This window comes from Eurypyga helias, unplaced genomic scaffold (genome assembly GCF_000690775.1).
Source record: "Eurypyga helias isolate BGI_N326 unplaced genomic scaffold, ASM69077v1 scaffold7169, whole genome shotgun sequence".
Taxonomy (NCBI): Eukaryota; Metazoa; Chordata; class Aves; order Eurypygiformes; family Eurypygidae; genus Eurypyga; species Eurypyga helias.
Window position 1 is genome coordinate 34,474 of NW_010270033.1, and position 15,033 is coordinate 49,506.

Genomic DNA, 15,033 nt, shown 5'->3' on the forward strand with positions numbered 1-15,033 from the left:
TCTCCAGGCTGAACAAGCCCAACTCTCTCAGCCTGTCCCCATAGCAGAGGGGCTCCAGCCCTCGGAGCATCTTTGTGGCCTCCTCTGGACTCACTCCAACCAGTTGGTATCCTTCTGTTGTTGAGGGCCCCAGAGCTGGGTGCAGAACTGCAGCTTGACTCTAAATCTTGAAAAGCAAATAAAGAAATAAAATATAGTCATTAGGGAACATATGTATGAAATATTTTTCTTTTGTGTTTAATGGAAGTTGAGTTCTATCCCTGGAGTCAAAAGGTGGCTTTGCTAAACTCAGATCTTTCTGGGCCAGCAGCACATCCCTTCTTAATGCTTAGGTTTGGATGAGCATATTTAGAAGATGATGATTGAATTAGGCTTAGGTGCCATGACAAGGCCTTCAAGACGGGCAGTACAGAGCATGTCTGTGGGCTAGGGTGGTTAATATCTCAGAGTTAATTCTCTGGGATTTTCCCTGGCTCCTATTATTGACCATTTGGTATGGCAATCCCGACTGTTTGAGCTTTCATGTGTTGTGTTTAAGGGGGCTGTAATTGTACCTACAGTAGTCTAACAGACTCTCGTTGGCTCACAGAAGCTGTTTGGCATGGATGAGTGCGTTAACAACTGTACAGAGAAATGATGGAAACACGTTTTACGGTGTAACTGTTCAGTCAGATGTAAGAGTTCTTGTTGCCTCGGTGCAGCAAGGTGGTCGTTGCACTGTGGTGTTTTGGAGGGCTGAGGGAGTAGCTAAAGGCACAAGATTTCTGTGCCTGCTAGTAGTTTTAGAGGGGAAAAGGAGATGCAACAATGATGTAGCAAACATAGGAAGGGTGTAAGGTGGTGTGCATTAACCAGTTCTGACAGCTGCCATCAGGTGGGAGTGGGTGGAAGAGGGCACGGGGCCCTGGGTAGCTGTGCTTTGTTTTCCAGTCACTCACTTTCCACTCCTCAGTTTGATGTTTCAGTGTATTTTTCACCTTATTTCTGTATACTTTACCCAACGCTTCTCTTCATTTCGTTTTACTGTCTCCATCAGGCTTCACTCATCTGATGAAAGCTCTTGGTATTCTGGGAGAGTCATTTTCTGTTTGGACTACATAGTTTTTACTCTGAGGCTGATCCATATTTTCACAGTTAGCAGGAATCTAGGACCCAAAATTATTATGCTGCAGAGGATGGTAAGATTCTGGCAGCTATTCAAGAAAGTCTAAATAAATGATGTGACACCTTTTTTTTTTTCTGGAGTGAAAATCACCACCGTTCTGATGATGGCAGCAAGTTCTCTCCCTTCTCTTAAATCTGCTAAACAGGATTAATTAAGATTTAAATAGGACCTAATTAAGAGCAGGGCCTTTTTCTCTCCCTCTGCACAAGGAGAGAATAAAGATCAGGTTGAAGAACAGAAGAGGAAATTTGTTTCCTGGTGGATTTTGTCTCCCATGTCTCAAATGTTTCAGTGGTATATTCCATCATTCTTGTTGCTCACATGAGTGTTCCCCACGCGAGGCAATGATGATAAAAGGTATAGGAGGAGGATTTCTGTCTTCCGCTGCAGCCATCGCCTAAGTGACTGGAGAAGCGGGTGGCGAGGAGCCGCTCATGGAGTGGCTGGGCTAATTTTGTCCTTGGTAGCTGGAGGGGATGTTTGCTAACAGGCTGGGAAAGGTAATAGGAAGAGAATGGGGTTCCATATAACACTGTTGTGGCTCACTGTAGGTGTGAGAATGAGGAGCATTGAAGAGCTGGAGTATGTTGGCCTGAATTTGTGTGTGTCACCTGTGGCCAATTGTGTGCATGGAATTTAAAAACCAGCTGTGTGGTGACAATGGGAGCAAAAGCCTTTGCTTTGCCATGTACAGCTGGCACAAAGCTGGGATTACTTGGTCCTAGAGTGCCTTATGATATGGAACCACAACACAGGGTTGTTCCCTGTCCATCCTTCTTTTCTCTGGCCTTCTTCAGAAGGGATGAGTTTTGGAGTTAACTCTAATAACAAAGGTGCCTGGGGCTAGTGGAAGGGCAGATTGTGGTGGAGGTGGGTCTGCAACAAATGGGGAAGCTCAGCTGGGAAATTGCCCGTCTCCACTTACCTGTATATTGTTCAGAGCTAGAAGTTCATGCAGCTGTTAACCAGAGTGGCTGGACTTTAAATGCTGGTTTGAAGCCATCCAGAGTGGCATTTTCAGAAGCAGTAGCTGCTTTCACCTCAGGGCCTGCAGCTGCAGTTGTTGCATTAATAGTCTTCATATGTGGATCTGGCTTGTGTGGGTGGAGCCTGTCTGATGCCAGGGGATATCGTGTATTCTGAAACACACCTTGGCTTTATGGTTGCAGAAACACTTTTGAGTTTCCTGAGTGGAAATGGTTGATTATTTGCCTGCGTGTGTGTGTGGGTGACTGTAAATTTACAGAGCAGTGATCTGAAAACTTGCATTAAAATGGTTTTAATTGATAATGGTTGATATTAACATATGAAATCAGGGAAAAAAGCCATGTGTGGCTTGCAGCAGACATGCAGTGGGGCACTGATGCATTTGCTTGTTGTCCTTTTCCAGATGATAGATGTCTTCTTCTTCCTCTTCCTCTTTGCTGTGTGGATGGTGGCCTTCGGTGTGGCCAGACAAGGCATCCTGAGGAAGAATGAGCACCGCTGGGAGTGGATATTTCGATCTGTCATCTACGAGCCATACCTGGCCATGTTTGGCCAGTACCCTGATGATGTTGATGGTAGCTATCTTCTGTGGGAATCTCTCCTGGGTGGGTTGAAGGCTCTGTCCTTTCAGTGGTTGTCTGGCCCTGTGTTGACTCCTTCCCTCCAAACAGCATCAAGGCAAGGTTTCCTGTCTGATGGGGAGGTGGGGAAGGGGAGGCCACACGTATTGTGGTCAGTGGCAGTGCCTGGGGCTGGACCCAACAGAAAGGAGAGGGCTCATTGTTTGCTCTCTACTCTCGCCCTCTGAGGTACCACCTACAACTTTGACCGCTGCACCTTTTCTGGGAATGAGTCCAAGCCCTTGTGTGTGGAACTGGATGCCAACAACCAACCCCGCTTCCCAGAGTGGATTACCATTCCCCTTGTCTGCATTTACATGCTCTCAACTAACATCCTCCTCGTGAACCTACTTGTGGCCATGTTTGGGTACGTAATAAAGGAGCAATCACTTTCTTGTGATATCAGTATTCCTCTGAGAAAGGGAATGAAGTGCTGGAAAACAGCAGGAAGCCAGCCCATGGACTCTGCCTGTGTCTTTTGCAGCGGAATTACTAGGAGTAGTCTGGAGAGGGTTCCCAGCTCAAAACAAATTTCTCAAGTTAAGGGGTGTGGTGTGGGAAGGTGAACAAGGGCAAGGTTATTCAGCATTTCTTACAGCAGTCTGATCAGAACTGGTGCACTGTCCTGGGGATGGATTGCTGCCTGGCCTTTTACTACTTCTCTAAGCATCCTTTGCACAGTGGGCTTCATACAAACCCCTGCGGTTCGCAGGGTGATAGTTGGGTCAGTGCTGCACCACTGACTTTGCTGGACTGAACATATGAGTTATTATCAGAGTCTCTTTATGGCACCATGGTTTTATTAACCAGGACTGCTGTGTGGTGATGATGGGTCTTTTACTGCCCTGGTGGACCTGCTCTTTATTGTTCTGACTTACACCACGGGCAACGGGCCGCATCTCCTTGGGACTTTGTCTTGAAATATTCCATCTCCTCTGTTTTCATACTGTAATTTACCTGTCTGAGGGTCTACCCGTCAGGAGGCCTACTCTGGAATCTTGTGAGGTGCTTCACCATGGAGATGGATCCAAATCCTAACGTATGCTGCTGGGAACTGCTGACTGTAGCACGTATCCAGCACCGATTTGCTAAATAAAAACAGTGGCCATTGTGCACATTTTCTAATATATATTGACTGCATTGGGACCAGCAAGAGCAGCAAAAGGTTTCCTCAGCTTCTTCCAGAAACCACTGCAAGCTGCGACACAGAGTTGGGTTGTTAACGGGAAGTCATTCCCATCAGACTTTGGGAGCACATTGCTCTCACTTCTGACTTGGGGATACAGCTGGATGGGTGCTGTGGCTCTCTTCTCCTTCCCCACCCTGCTTCCTTTCTCCTTTACACTCCCTTGCAGCGTAACAACATTACTTACAACCCCCAGGCATCGTTCTTGAGGTCCGCTATGTTTATTTTTGTGTTTTGATGGTACCTTGGCAGTGACAGACTTGGCAGGAGTTTGCTTTGGCAACAAGAGTATTTGCAGGCACTGCTAAGGACTCCTGGTTTGCCACAGGAGGATACCCTTCCGAGTCACAATGCCAATTTTTCCTGGCCTGAGATGAGATGACTTAGTGTGATGAACTGAGAATGCCTCAGCTTTGGGATCTGCTCTCCCCTCTGCTCTGAATCTCTCTTCCCATGCTAAGCTGGACTCCAAAGACAGTCAGGAATGTGATTTTTGGCAAGGCAGCTAGGACTAGTGCAGCAGATCTGTTTATTATACGTGTGTGTTTCTAACCTGCACAACATCTGGCAACAGAAGGCAATGCTTATACTCCCTAGAAAGGGTGAAAGCAGTTCACTTTAATAAAGGAAGGTACAGCAGTAAGCCAGCTCTACCCTAGAAACCTTTGATATTTGTGAGAACACTTATTTTAACAGCACCCAATGGTAAATGCTCTGGTTTATAGTTAGGCCAGTAAAAAGCTAGGTTTTGCCAGTTCAGCTTATTCTGTGGAAGGACCCAGTATGAATTCTCTGAGGACACTCTCCGAGCTTTGCACAGTTCATTTTAACAAGAGACTGAACAACTTCAATACAATCCAAAGTTCCTGGTTAAGTCAGGAGACCCAGTGGGCACACAGCCCACTGTGTGAAATGTGTGAAATCTGTGATGGTTCCTGCTACGATGAGTGCGTACACAGAATTTGTCAATCTTTAATAATGCTGATGCCTATTAGACGCCAGTCCAATCAGTGTCTCCATATGTTGCAATTACAAATATATATTAATTTTAACAACAGAGAATCCAACTCTTTCTTTTCATCCAGTATGCATTAGCTGAAAAGGGTGAACATTACTTTTTAGTTACTTCTGAAATTCAAGATTGTATTTATCTTCTAAAAAAGAAGATTATTTCCACCAAGGGAAGGTTTTGGCTTACCTCGTGTAAGGGTACGGTAGGTTTGAGCCGTGCCTGGAGCATTCTTAATGCCTCTACTAAAAATCTCAGGAGCTTTTCATTTCTGGTAGATGTTCTATTTTTAGGGATTGTTTGGGTGTGGTTTTTTTTTTTTTTGTTGTTGTTGTTTTGTTTTTGCTTAGAAAGAAACTAGCTGATAAATTAATGAGACAGGGGCGTCTTGCAGAGAAGCATCCTGTTCTCATGTGTCCAGGCTGGAAGAAAATTGCCTAGAGCTAAGGTAGGGAATTTTCTCCTTGTTCCTATTTTTTCCAGTTTATTTGTAACTTTGGGGTTGTTGGGTTTTAGTTTTTTTTCCTACTCACTTAGTTCCTCCCATTTTCAGGTTTCTCTCTGAGAAGGACAAACTCAACAACCTCCTAATCAGTAAAAATTACCAGCCCCAGGGTGACTTTACAAAAGCACAACCTGGTATAATACAGAGAGACGCCGCGTTCTTGGCTCTGGTGGTGGTCTTTAGTTATTCACCAATGCTGTGTGTATTTTCTCTTTCTTTGCCTCTTAGTTACACTGTGGGATCAGTGCAAGAGAACAACGACCAGGTGTGGAAGTTCCAGCGTTACTTCTTGGTCCAAGAATACTGCAGTCGCTTGACTATCCCCTTCCCTTTCGTCATCTTTGCCTACATATTCATGGTGTTGAGGAAATGTTTCAAGTGCTGCTGTAAGAAAGAAAGTAAAGAGCCATCTATTTGTTGTGAGTTGGATTATTCCTTTCTTCCTAAAAGTCAGCTCTGTGGCAGGTGCACTGCAACCCTCCGTGGCATGGTGTGTTTAAACCCAGCAGTTAGGGTTTTGGTGGGGAATTCTCCAGGGCAGCAGTTGACCTCAGAGGAGGTGGTTCTACTGGAAATGAGCTTGTTCATGTTCTCCACTGAATGCAAATCCGCTATGTTGCTGGAAATCTCTTCGGTAAGGTCCAAATCCAAGCCCCTGGCAGCTTCCCAGCCATAATCTTCCTTCGGTATTCAAGGTGTGCTGTCTCTGAATATGAGGGATTATACTCCTAACTGCTTGTGGTAACACTCCAGCTGAGCATTGTTGTGACCCTGCCCCCAGTAGCTTTGCTTTAGGTCTGGTGAGAGAGTTTGTGTTCTACTATGAGACCTGCTCTACTGGAGTGCTGCACAGTGTTATCCCGTGCTTTCTTGTCCAAGCTGTTTTAAGGCAGAACTACCTCGTGTAAATCAATTACGACTTCAAATTAATCCTAGCAGTTTAGGGCTGCATATGTTGCTTCCTAGGTTTGAAAGTTGGTGTGAATTTTTAGTTATTTATTTGTATTAGAGCACCAAATAAATTCATCTAGAGGCTGCAGCAGCAGTTGAAAGTCATTTCCATGATCTGCATGAAAAACATAGCCCATCCCATTTGTGGGTATCATCTGAGAGCGCATCCTTCCTGCACAGCTCCCAAGAGCAGGGATCCCTCATCTTGCCTGCTCAGAGGGTTTAGGTAAATTGTACAAGAGGTGGTCTGTCTTTCTGCTTGCTACTCGACCTCCTGGAATTGCATTTCTTCTGGTCCTCCCACTACAGTCTCCCTGCTTATTAGCAGCTGGTAGCTGCTAGGGCAGCCTAGTAGAGCCCAGTCATCTTCAGAGGCTCTTCTGCCTGCTGGTGGGTGGCTGAAGGAGAATGCAGTGTCTCCTGGCCCTCTGGCCATGGCCAAATGACCTGCCTCAAAATGCAGGAGTGGCTGAACCAGTCCTCTAGCTATTTCCCCCTTTTTAATCTGTCAGGGGGTACAGATGTGATTTGTTCTAACAAGCTTCCCCCAGCCCTGCCCCAACAAATGGTGTAGTTTCACTTTTTTAAAACGAAGCAGATAAGAGAGGATAACTTGAGTTAATTGACAGACTTATTCCCATCCATCAGCAACCAGACTGCTGCCCTGCAGCACAGGCTGGATTTGTTATTAGTTTAGGAGAAAGATGCCTGCTTTGGGGTATAAAATTCCTTAGCACTGACTAAATGGTTTTGGCTGTTCAAATCAGTTTGGTTTCCTTGCTGGGAAGGTTATTTAGCAGCAGATATTTCTGCCCAAGTGATGCCGAGTTGATGCTGCAGCTCTAAAAGCAAGTGAAAGAATTAATTAGAGCCAGAACATCATTGTGGTTGAGCTGGTGACAGGAACGGAGAGCTGCATGGAGAAAGCACGCTAATGTGTTGACTCTTGCAAACACTTGGCTTCTCCACTTAACTCTTAGGGAAATGGTTGGATTTGGGTGTTTAAATGCTTGTTGGTAGCGGGGAGAACAGTGGAGGCTGTGGGAGGCCAGAGGAGCCCTGGGTGCAGGAACTGGGACTTCAGTCATTTGCTGTCTGTGGGCTGCTTTCGTCTCAGCTAACTTTCATTTACTAAAACCCCTGTGTTTTGTGCTGTTACTGTTCATGATCCAATATGGGATAATGTAGAAACAAATGGAAATCTCAAACCTAGATAGGAACTTCCTGGACTGTCCTGTACCTGTTGAAGCAGCTGCAAAGCACTTGTGTTAACCAAGACTCCAAAAAAATCAGAAAGACTTGGGGCTTGTTAGGTGGTTTTGTTCGGATTTTCTTTTTTTTTTGACCAACTGTGGCTGCAAGGAGCGTACAATAAACTGCATTAATGCCATGTTCATCAGGGCAGTGTCACAGGTGGGAAGTGGGGCTGTGAAGGCTCTGAATGGGAAGGGAATCATTAGCCTGTGATGGCAAGCACTAGCCCAGCCTTTTTGCATCCTAGCATTGGAAAGGCAAATTAACTGAATCTGCTGTTGTTTTTCTTCACCTACATTTCCTAGGCTTAAAGAATGAGGACAATGAAATCCTGGCATGGGAAGCTGTCATGAAGGAAAATTACCTAGTGAAAATCAATACCAAAGCAAATGATTCATCAGAAGAGTACGTCTGCCCTTCTTTGTCTTCACTCTCTTAACTTTCTGTTGAATATTTTTAGTGAAGTCAGGTTTTGAGCAGCTCTACACGTTTACAGACTAATGGGTAGATAAATAAACTTGGCATAAATGTGCCTTTTTTTTAAGGAAAATGATGCTTTTATTGTCAGCTGCTGCAGGCTGTCTTCAGAAATAGTTGACTGAGCTGGGGAAACGCTAATGGCAATATCGTGAGGGTTATGATGGCGTGTTATGCACGCAGTCGCTGGTAGATGTATTAAACACACTTGTTCCAAATATGTGTTGCAGTATTTCTCAAACGATTTTGCGTTTCTGTATTCAGGTCTGTCTATTTTACCACCAGGGGAGAAAATGTTGTCTTCCTGTAGTGTTTTGAGATCTCATTGTGGAAAGCAGTGCTATAGCTGACTAGTTTTGTAAAATTATGCAGATAGCAGGGAATATTTAGTGCTAGACCTGGGATATCAAGCATTCCCGCAGCATTTATCTCTACAGAGGTCTGTACTTAGTAGCATGAGTAGGAGAGACCTCTGGAGAGGGGAAGATGCTATTTGGAATGATGGTAGTTGAAGGTTGTGACTTGGAACTGCCCTTCTTTGCCTGCCACATTGTGACGTTTTACCTTTGGGGTCTGTGTCAGTGTTTTCAAAGTACTACTGGAAGAGGAAGGAGAAATCTAAAGAAAGCTAGGAAACAGCAAGTGACAGCAACCTGCTGTGTATGATGGCTTAATTTTGTAGCTTGCTTCCATCATCTTGAGTACTTCCCTAAATTAAATGTAAGGGAAGAGCTGATAAGAATGGGCAGGAAAGACCAGGCTCTCCCATGCCCCTCTGCCCCTGCTGTGAACATTGCTGTCCACAGGTAAGTGTTTTTAAGGCTACCCAGAGGCACTCAGCATTGGCTAAGTAGCCAAACACAGGTTAAAAAGACATAGCTTTTATACTGGAAGCAGAAGTCTTGACAAGGATAATGCAATCATGCAGTACTAACAGTAATTCATGTATTAGTTAATATACTTGTACGAAAAAAAGTGCCAAGCCATCTGCAGCCGTGCCATCCTGGAAGGACTGAAGCCTGCTGTTCCGAGCAGGGGCGTCTGCAGGCAATCTGCTTTGTGCCTGACCTCTGACTGCATGCACAGAGGGCAGTCTCTGGCAACTTCAGACTCTTAACTGCCTTAGCTCCACGCTTCGGCCAATGATGAGGACTAGATCTCCAGAAAGACTTCTGCAAAGCAGCTCTGCACAGTTTTGTGAAGGCGGAAGGGAGATTAGTGAAGGCCTCTCTAAGTGTCCTCTCTCTGTTTTCAGGATGATACATCGATTTAGACAACTGGATGCAAAGGTACTTGTGTTTCAGACTTCCCTGGGGGATGTGTGTCTGTCTGGTAGGGCACGTAGTGGTCCACAAGGAAAATGAGCATCACTGAGAGTCATGTGCAGTCTGCTATGATCGCCAGGACCCCATTTTAATTAGGATTTTTTAAATTGCTCCTTTGCACCTTTGATTCCATATATAGCTTCATATTGTGCTGGAAAATGAAGAAGGAAATTGCTTGTTTAGCATTGAAGAAGTGTTTCTCAGTATTCCTTATTGGTTGGAACAGAAGTAAAAATAACTCCTGTCTTATGAAACTCCAATATTCTGCTGTAGAACAGGCCTGTGAAATACGGATGGGGAGAAGGAGCATTATGCACTGAGAGTATGCCCTTTTCAAACATGCCTTCTGACACGTTTAGCCTCTAGTGCTGAAGGCACGAGGTAGTTAATCCTACTTTTTCATTTGTTTAACCTCTGCTTATAAGATGAAGTGGCAGTTTGGATCTATTGTGGAAAGCCTGGTGGTGCTCCAGGTAGCACAGGCGACACCTGCTAGGTAAACAAGGGATGCTTCTTACCTATGGCATGCTAGGAAGACCTTTAATTATGATTTGAATGACCAGTTCTCATCTGATTCACAGAAACATCCTCTGTTGAAGCAATATAAAGCTACTAATCTACCAGAGCACATAATTATTAAAACTGTCATACAAGTATAATTTTTATGACTTGATACCCATTGTAAAGGTCTTTTCAGTATTTTTCTTGAGGGCTTGATTTGAATTAAGAATTTTTCCTCTGAAGTGGGGAGTTGCTTTGCTGTGAAGAACAGCCTTTTTTTTTAAAATTCCAAGGGTGAAAAGACCCATGTATACTTTAAAATGCTTCTTTTGATTGCTGTCAAATAATTTAGATTACAAAACAATAGCTTGCTTTCAAGACTGAAACGGAAATGGTGAGCAACGAAGTATGTGTCTAGCGATGCTCCTCTTGAAACTGAAATTTAGTGTACCTCATATTCTGGGGGAATACCTTACGGCAAACTGTTTGGTGATTTGGGCCTTCAGCGTTGATGACAGAAACGTCCTGAGGGCAGCGCTTAGGAGCAGTGCCCTCGAGAGCAGGGCACTCCAGGGATATCTCTCTGGCTCTCACTTGAGGTGATATCCTAGGCATGAGCCTTGATCACGAGGTAGAGTTGTAATATTTAGCGAGGTAGTTACGTGTTGCTCATGTTACTTATTAGCACTGCTTTCCTGTGACGAGCGGTATTAACACTGCTTCGGTTGCCACCACAGGGCGAGTACTGCGTACAGAACGCAGTCAGGTACCGCTTTCGAAGCAGCGGCTGGTGTCCACAGGGATGCCAGGAGCTCAGATAAGGGGTTCTGTGCCTGTTGTTGCTGATGTCGTACAGTATTTTCAAGGGTATTTTAAGGTACTTGACATATCCCAAGTGGTGATCATCTGTTGGGGTGAGTTAGATTGACTTTTTTTTCTTTTTAATTCTTAAGCTCTCTGATTTGAAAGGCCTGCTGAAAGAGATTTCCAACAAAATCAAATGAATGCAGCTGAGAGCCAAGAGCAGCTACCTGAGCAGGGTAAGCCCTCTTTAAATCTGTTCTCCGACTTGAATAAATGTTCAGCATCTGTGATGTTAAATTGGTATGTCTCTGGAAGGAGAGTTAGTATGAATTACTGATGCTTGGATTGACGTTGTCTAATATTGAAAAAGAAATCAGTTAAATCTCTTCCTTGTTTGGGTTTTGTTTTTTTTTTTTCTGAAAATATAATTTTCCATCTGGTGTTTCTAACAATTTTGGTCTGGGTTTAAACCATCTTATTTTGCTCCCTTGCCTTTAAAAACCTGTAAATAACCCAAAGTTATTTTAGTTGCCTTTGTGCTAGAGGTTCGCTGGAAAATTAGGAGCTACTGTGCTGGATCGTTTACAGTTGGATCATTTTAACTTCAAAGAATATAAAAACCAAATAGAAAAAACAGAATTGTGGGTAGGAATAAGGTTTATTTTCCCGTTGTCAAAGTGGGCCTTTACAGTGGATCACTGTAGCCTTCTCAAGTCCTTTGCAGAGTGAAGAGTTGTCCCAGATAGTGCAGAGCTGCAGCTCAGTGTCTGGTCATGAGCCTTTTCTCCTTTTTCATCAGTTCTGTGGAAGAACTGGGTTGGAGCCACAGGTACCAGTGGGATGTGAAAGCCAGGCAGAATATTGATGCATGCAAAGAACTCTTCTCATCTTTAAAGACAGCAGGCTGAGAAGTGTAGCCGTGGGCAAGGATAATGTGGAACAACTTGATCAGCCTGAACAGCCTGGCTCCTTCTCCCATAGAGGGTTTTTCTGCAAGGTAGCTTATATCTGTGCCAAACATTCCTCAGTCAGTTGCCTCACCATTTTTTTTCAGGAATAACTTCATATTTGCTTGACCTGAAGTTCAGTTTAGTTATGAATGACTTGAAACCACCTTGTAAAATCAAGGATCACCAGTTACTGGGTATTTTTTTGGATGTGGTAAACTCCAACTCACCTGCAGCTGTAGAATAATGGAACTCTGGAGGTCTAGTCTGTCCCTGCTCAAAACAGCACTGGTTTAGATCAAAGGAAGCTGCAGTTTGGCTGAAAAACAGGTTGCAATTCCATAAGAACGAATGCAAGTTTGACAGCTACCTGGGAATTACTGGCTACACAGGCACAGAATGGGGGGAGATCTGATCGACAGCATTCTGCAGAAAAGTGCCTGAAAAGGGATATTAAATGGCTGGTGGTTTGTTTTCTGAGAGATGTATGAAGTGATCCTGCTTCTTATAGTGCAGTGACTCCTCTCTTGGGTACAGCATCCAGTGTTCCAAGGCAGACGATGGAGTGGCTGGGGAGTGTTCAGAATGGTGACAAGAGGATGTGCAAGTCCTAACAACGTACCCTGTAGGAAAGAATGAAAGAATTAGGCTTAGCGAGCTTGGGAAAGGAGATACTGTGATGACAGAGCTTGTGGAAATGACCTCTCATTATATATAGTCAGTGCCTTGAAAATAATGGAGTGTCTTTCCTTCTTATGCCTGGTAAACTATGTGGAGGACATCCCCGTTGTGAGCAAACTGTTTTGCTTGTGAGCTGCCCTGAGGCTAAGCCTTGGCAGTGCCAACGTCCTGGTATGAACAGAGAGGTTAGTGTCTCACAGGAAGCAGATGCGTGGATAATGCTACCTCATCTGAAAGGGAGTGCTTGTGTCTGCGCTGACCATCTTCCGTAGGAGATGCAGGATTGGCCACCCCAGGTACTTTGCATGCAGGTGTCCCTTCTGCTCTCGCTTCCTGACAACTAGTACCTCCGCTACTCGGACACCATGTCCTGGATGCGTGCCGCAAAGAGCTCCTTGATCCCAAGCAGTGCACAAGACATCCAATTTTCCGAGCTGACGTCTCGAAGATGAAAGCAAAACCGTTGAGGCGGGATGGGAGCTCTACTCTGAAGGTTTTTTTTTCTGTTGCTCACACAGGTACCGATTCATCAAGAATAATTCCTGAGCTGGCAGTAACCACCAGGCAAATGGTAACTGATCTTCCAGAGCGTCAGTGTCTCGGCAGGACTCACTAGGATTTTTTGGAGTGCTTTTTTCATTTTAAAAACCCCAGCCCTTTCTGCTTGTTGCAAACTGATGGTAAAACATTAAGATGACTGTTTATGTCCTGGCAGAACTCCCACGTTACCCAAGCTCTCCTTTCTTCTCATCTCCCCCGGTGTTCAATGGCAGCAATTAGTCCTTGTCAGCTGCTGTTAAAAAAACGCTCCTAATTCCAAGAATTCTGCTGCTGCTGCCAAAATCACTTTGCTTTTCAATTTCACTCAAAGGGGCCTGTTCATGGGTTTCCTTTAGCTACTAATTGCTTGTCTTAATGAATCAATCCCCCTTCCCTCTCCTTCGTGTAGTAGCCAGATCTAGCTTGTTACTTGCATGGTCAGTCTGTCAGACCTGCTGAAGTCTGCAGTGCTGGCATGCCAAAACGCAGCGTATTTCAGCATCGTCCCCTAGAGGCGAGGCAGCCGTTGGTCCACCCACATCTTGGACTCTACAGGAACAGTGTGGACTTCTTCCCGCTCTACTGGGAACTGTGCAGCAATGCAGAACCTCAACTGTTACAACTCTGCATGGGAGAGACTTAAGTCATCTCGAAAGTGTTTCCAAAGGCCTCGTGTGAAATCCTTGCTTGCTTCTTTAGTGGTAATTTGTATACTTGGAGCATTGCAATTCATCATGTTTTCAAACACCTGTTTGCAGATGTTTGCATTTTGAAAAGGGTGAAGAGAATTGTTGGCCAGCTTTAAATATTGTGCTGCTTGCTGTGGTGAGGTTGCTCTTCCTGCTTTCTGTGTAAAATAACAGCTGCATCTTGTGACAGTTTGTGTGGTATAACCAGATGCTTTGCCAACTGAAGGGAAACTGCTACACATGGCATTTATTTAGTTACCTTGCAAGGCATTGTGTATGTCTTCATTCCCCAGTGTCTAGGAACCATCTCCCAGGATGTTTGATTTTGAAAGTTTAGGTGTTTTCCTTTTGTTGGCAATGGCTGTTGGGGTCCGTGCACTTCACCCTGACTTGCAGCTAGCCTGAGGGCTGTCGGACAGAACATCAGGGTGCATACATGGGTGCTGCATATGGTCTCCAGTTAGGTAGCTGGAGAGGGACTTTCTGCTGAAGCAGAATACTCCCTGGGTGAGTCAACTTGACCAGTGGAAACAGAGCCTTCTGCTACCTGGCTAGGAACCAAAGCCTGTGCGCAGGCCTGCCTCTGTGCACCAGAGCATCTTCCAGCCCCTGTCTGCTGGGAAGACGTGTTGGTCCCGGATGGTGACAAGAAGACCGTTCCATCTGTTTTGGTGTTTGTGTCAGTACAGGAAAATGAAGTGCTGCTGTATGTGGGGAATGCTTCTGCTTTAGGATGCAGCTGATGGAAGTGCAGCTTACTGACTGAGGAGGCCAGCACATGCAGGCATAGTTTACTGCTCTGCTTGTCTTTGTTGCTGAGAATGGTTTTACAGGGAAAGCCATGATGAGGCGTTATCAGAAATGTTACCGCTCTTTTCTTGCTGCTTCACAGTACCTAACTTAGTGCCATGCATTACACAGTCCTGGGGGACACAGCATTACAGAAACCTTGCCACGCAAACCCAATACGCAGCATCACCTCTTTACATGTGGAGATATTTGTGTTTTCCTGTTAAAAAGTTTATAAAAGACTCAAGCTTGCATTGACTTCTGCGGTAGGTAGCTTGCATCGTGAATTATTGAGATAAGTTTCCTTTCTAGAAATCATTTTCGTATGTCATCTGTACACCTTGAATGTGAAAATTGTTCATTTATTTCATATATAAAACCTGCAGTGTACTTGCCAGCAGTCCAGTGATCTGTTCTCTTGTAAAACGGTGAATGTAGCTCTGAACCACGCTCTGACAACTCACAACCCCAGAGTCTGTCCCTGCCCCTTGCTGCCAGCCTGCACCCCACACACACTCCCATCCCTCCTGCGTGCGGCCACATGAGCTCTTTGCCGGGCTCCTCTCCCTCCATGAGGTGCAGATGAGCACGTGCACCAGTCCC

At 44.9% G+C, this 15,033-nt stretch overlaps 1 protein-coding gene across 2 annotated transcripts in view; it reads left to right on the top strand.

Annotated features, from left to right (window-relative positions):
- Nucleotides 1-10,984, top strand: part of TRPM8 (transient receptor potential cation channel, subfamily M, member 8) — a 37,931-nt gene extending 26,947 nt beyond the window's left edge. For both annotated transcript variants that reach the window (XM_010158285.1, XM_010158286.1), the window contains exons 18-24: nt 1,037-1,178; nt 2,556-2,727; nt 2,962-3,139; nt 5,701-5,891; nt 7,983-8,082; nt 9,410-9,443; nt 10,934-10,984. In XM_010158285.1, the coding sequence (XP_010156587.1) occupies nt 1,037-1,178; nt 2,556-2,727; nt 2,962-3,139; nt 5,701-5,891; nt 7,983-8,082; nt 9,410-9,443; nt 10,934-10,984 (868 nt within the window). The remainder of the gene's footprint in view (nt 1-1,036; nt 1,179-2,555; nt 2,728-2,961; nt 3,140-5,700; nt 5,892-7,982; nt 8,083-9,409; nt 9,444-10,933) is intronic.
- The last annotated feature ends 4,049 nt before the right edge of the window (nt 10,985-15,033 follow it).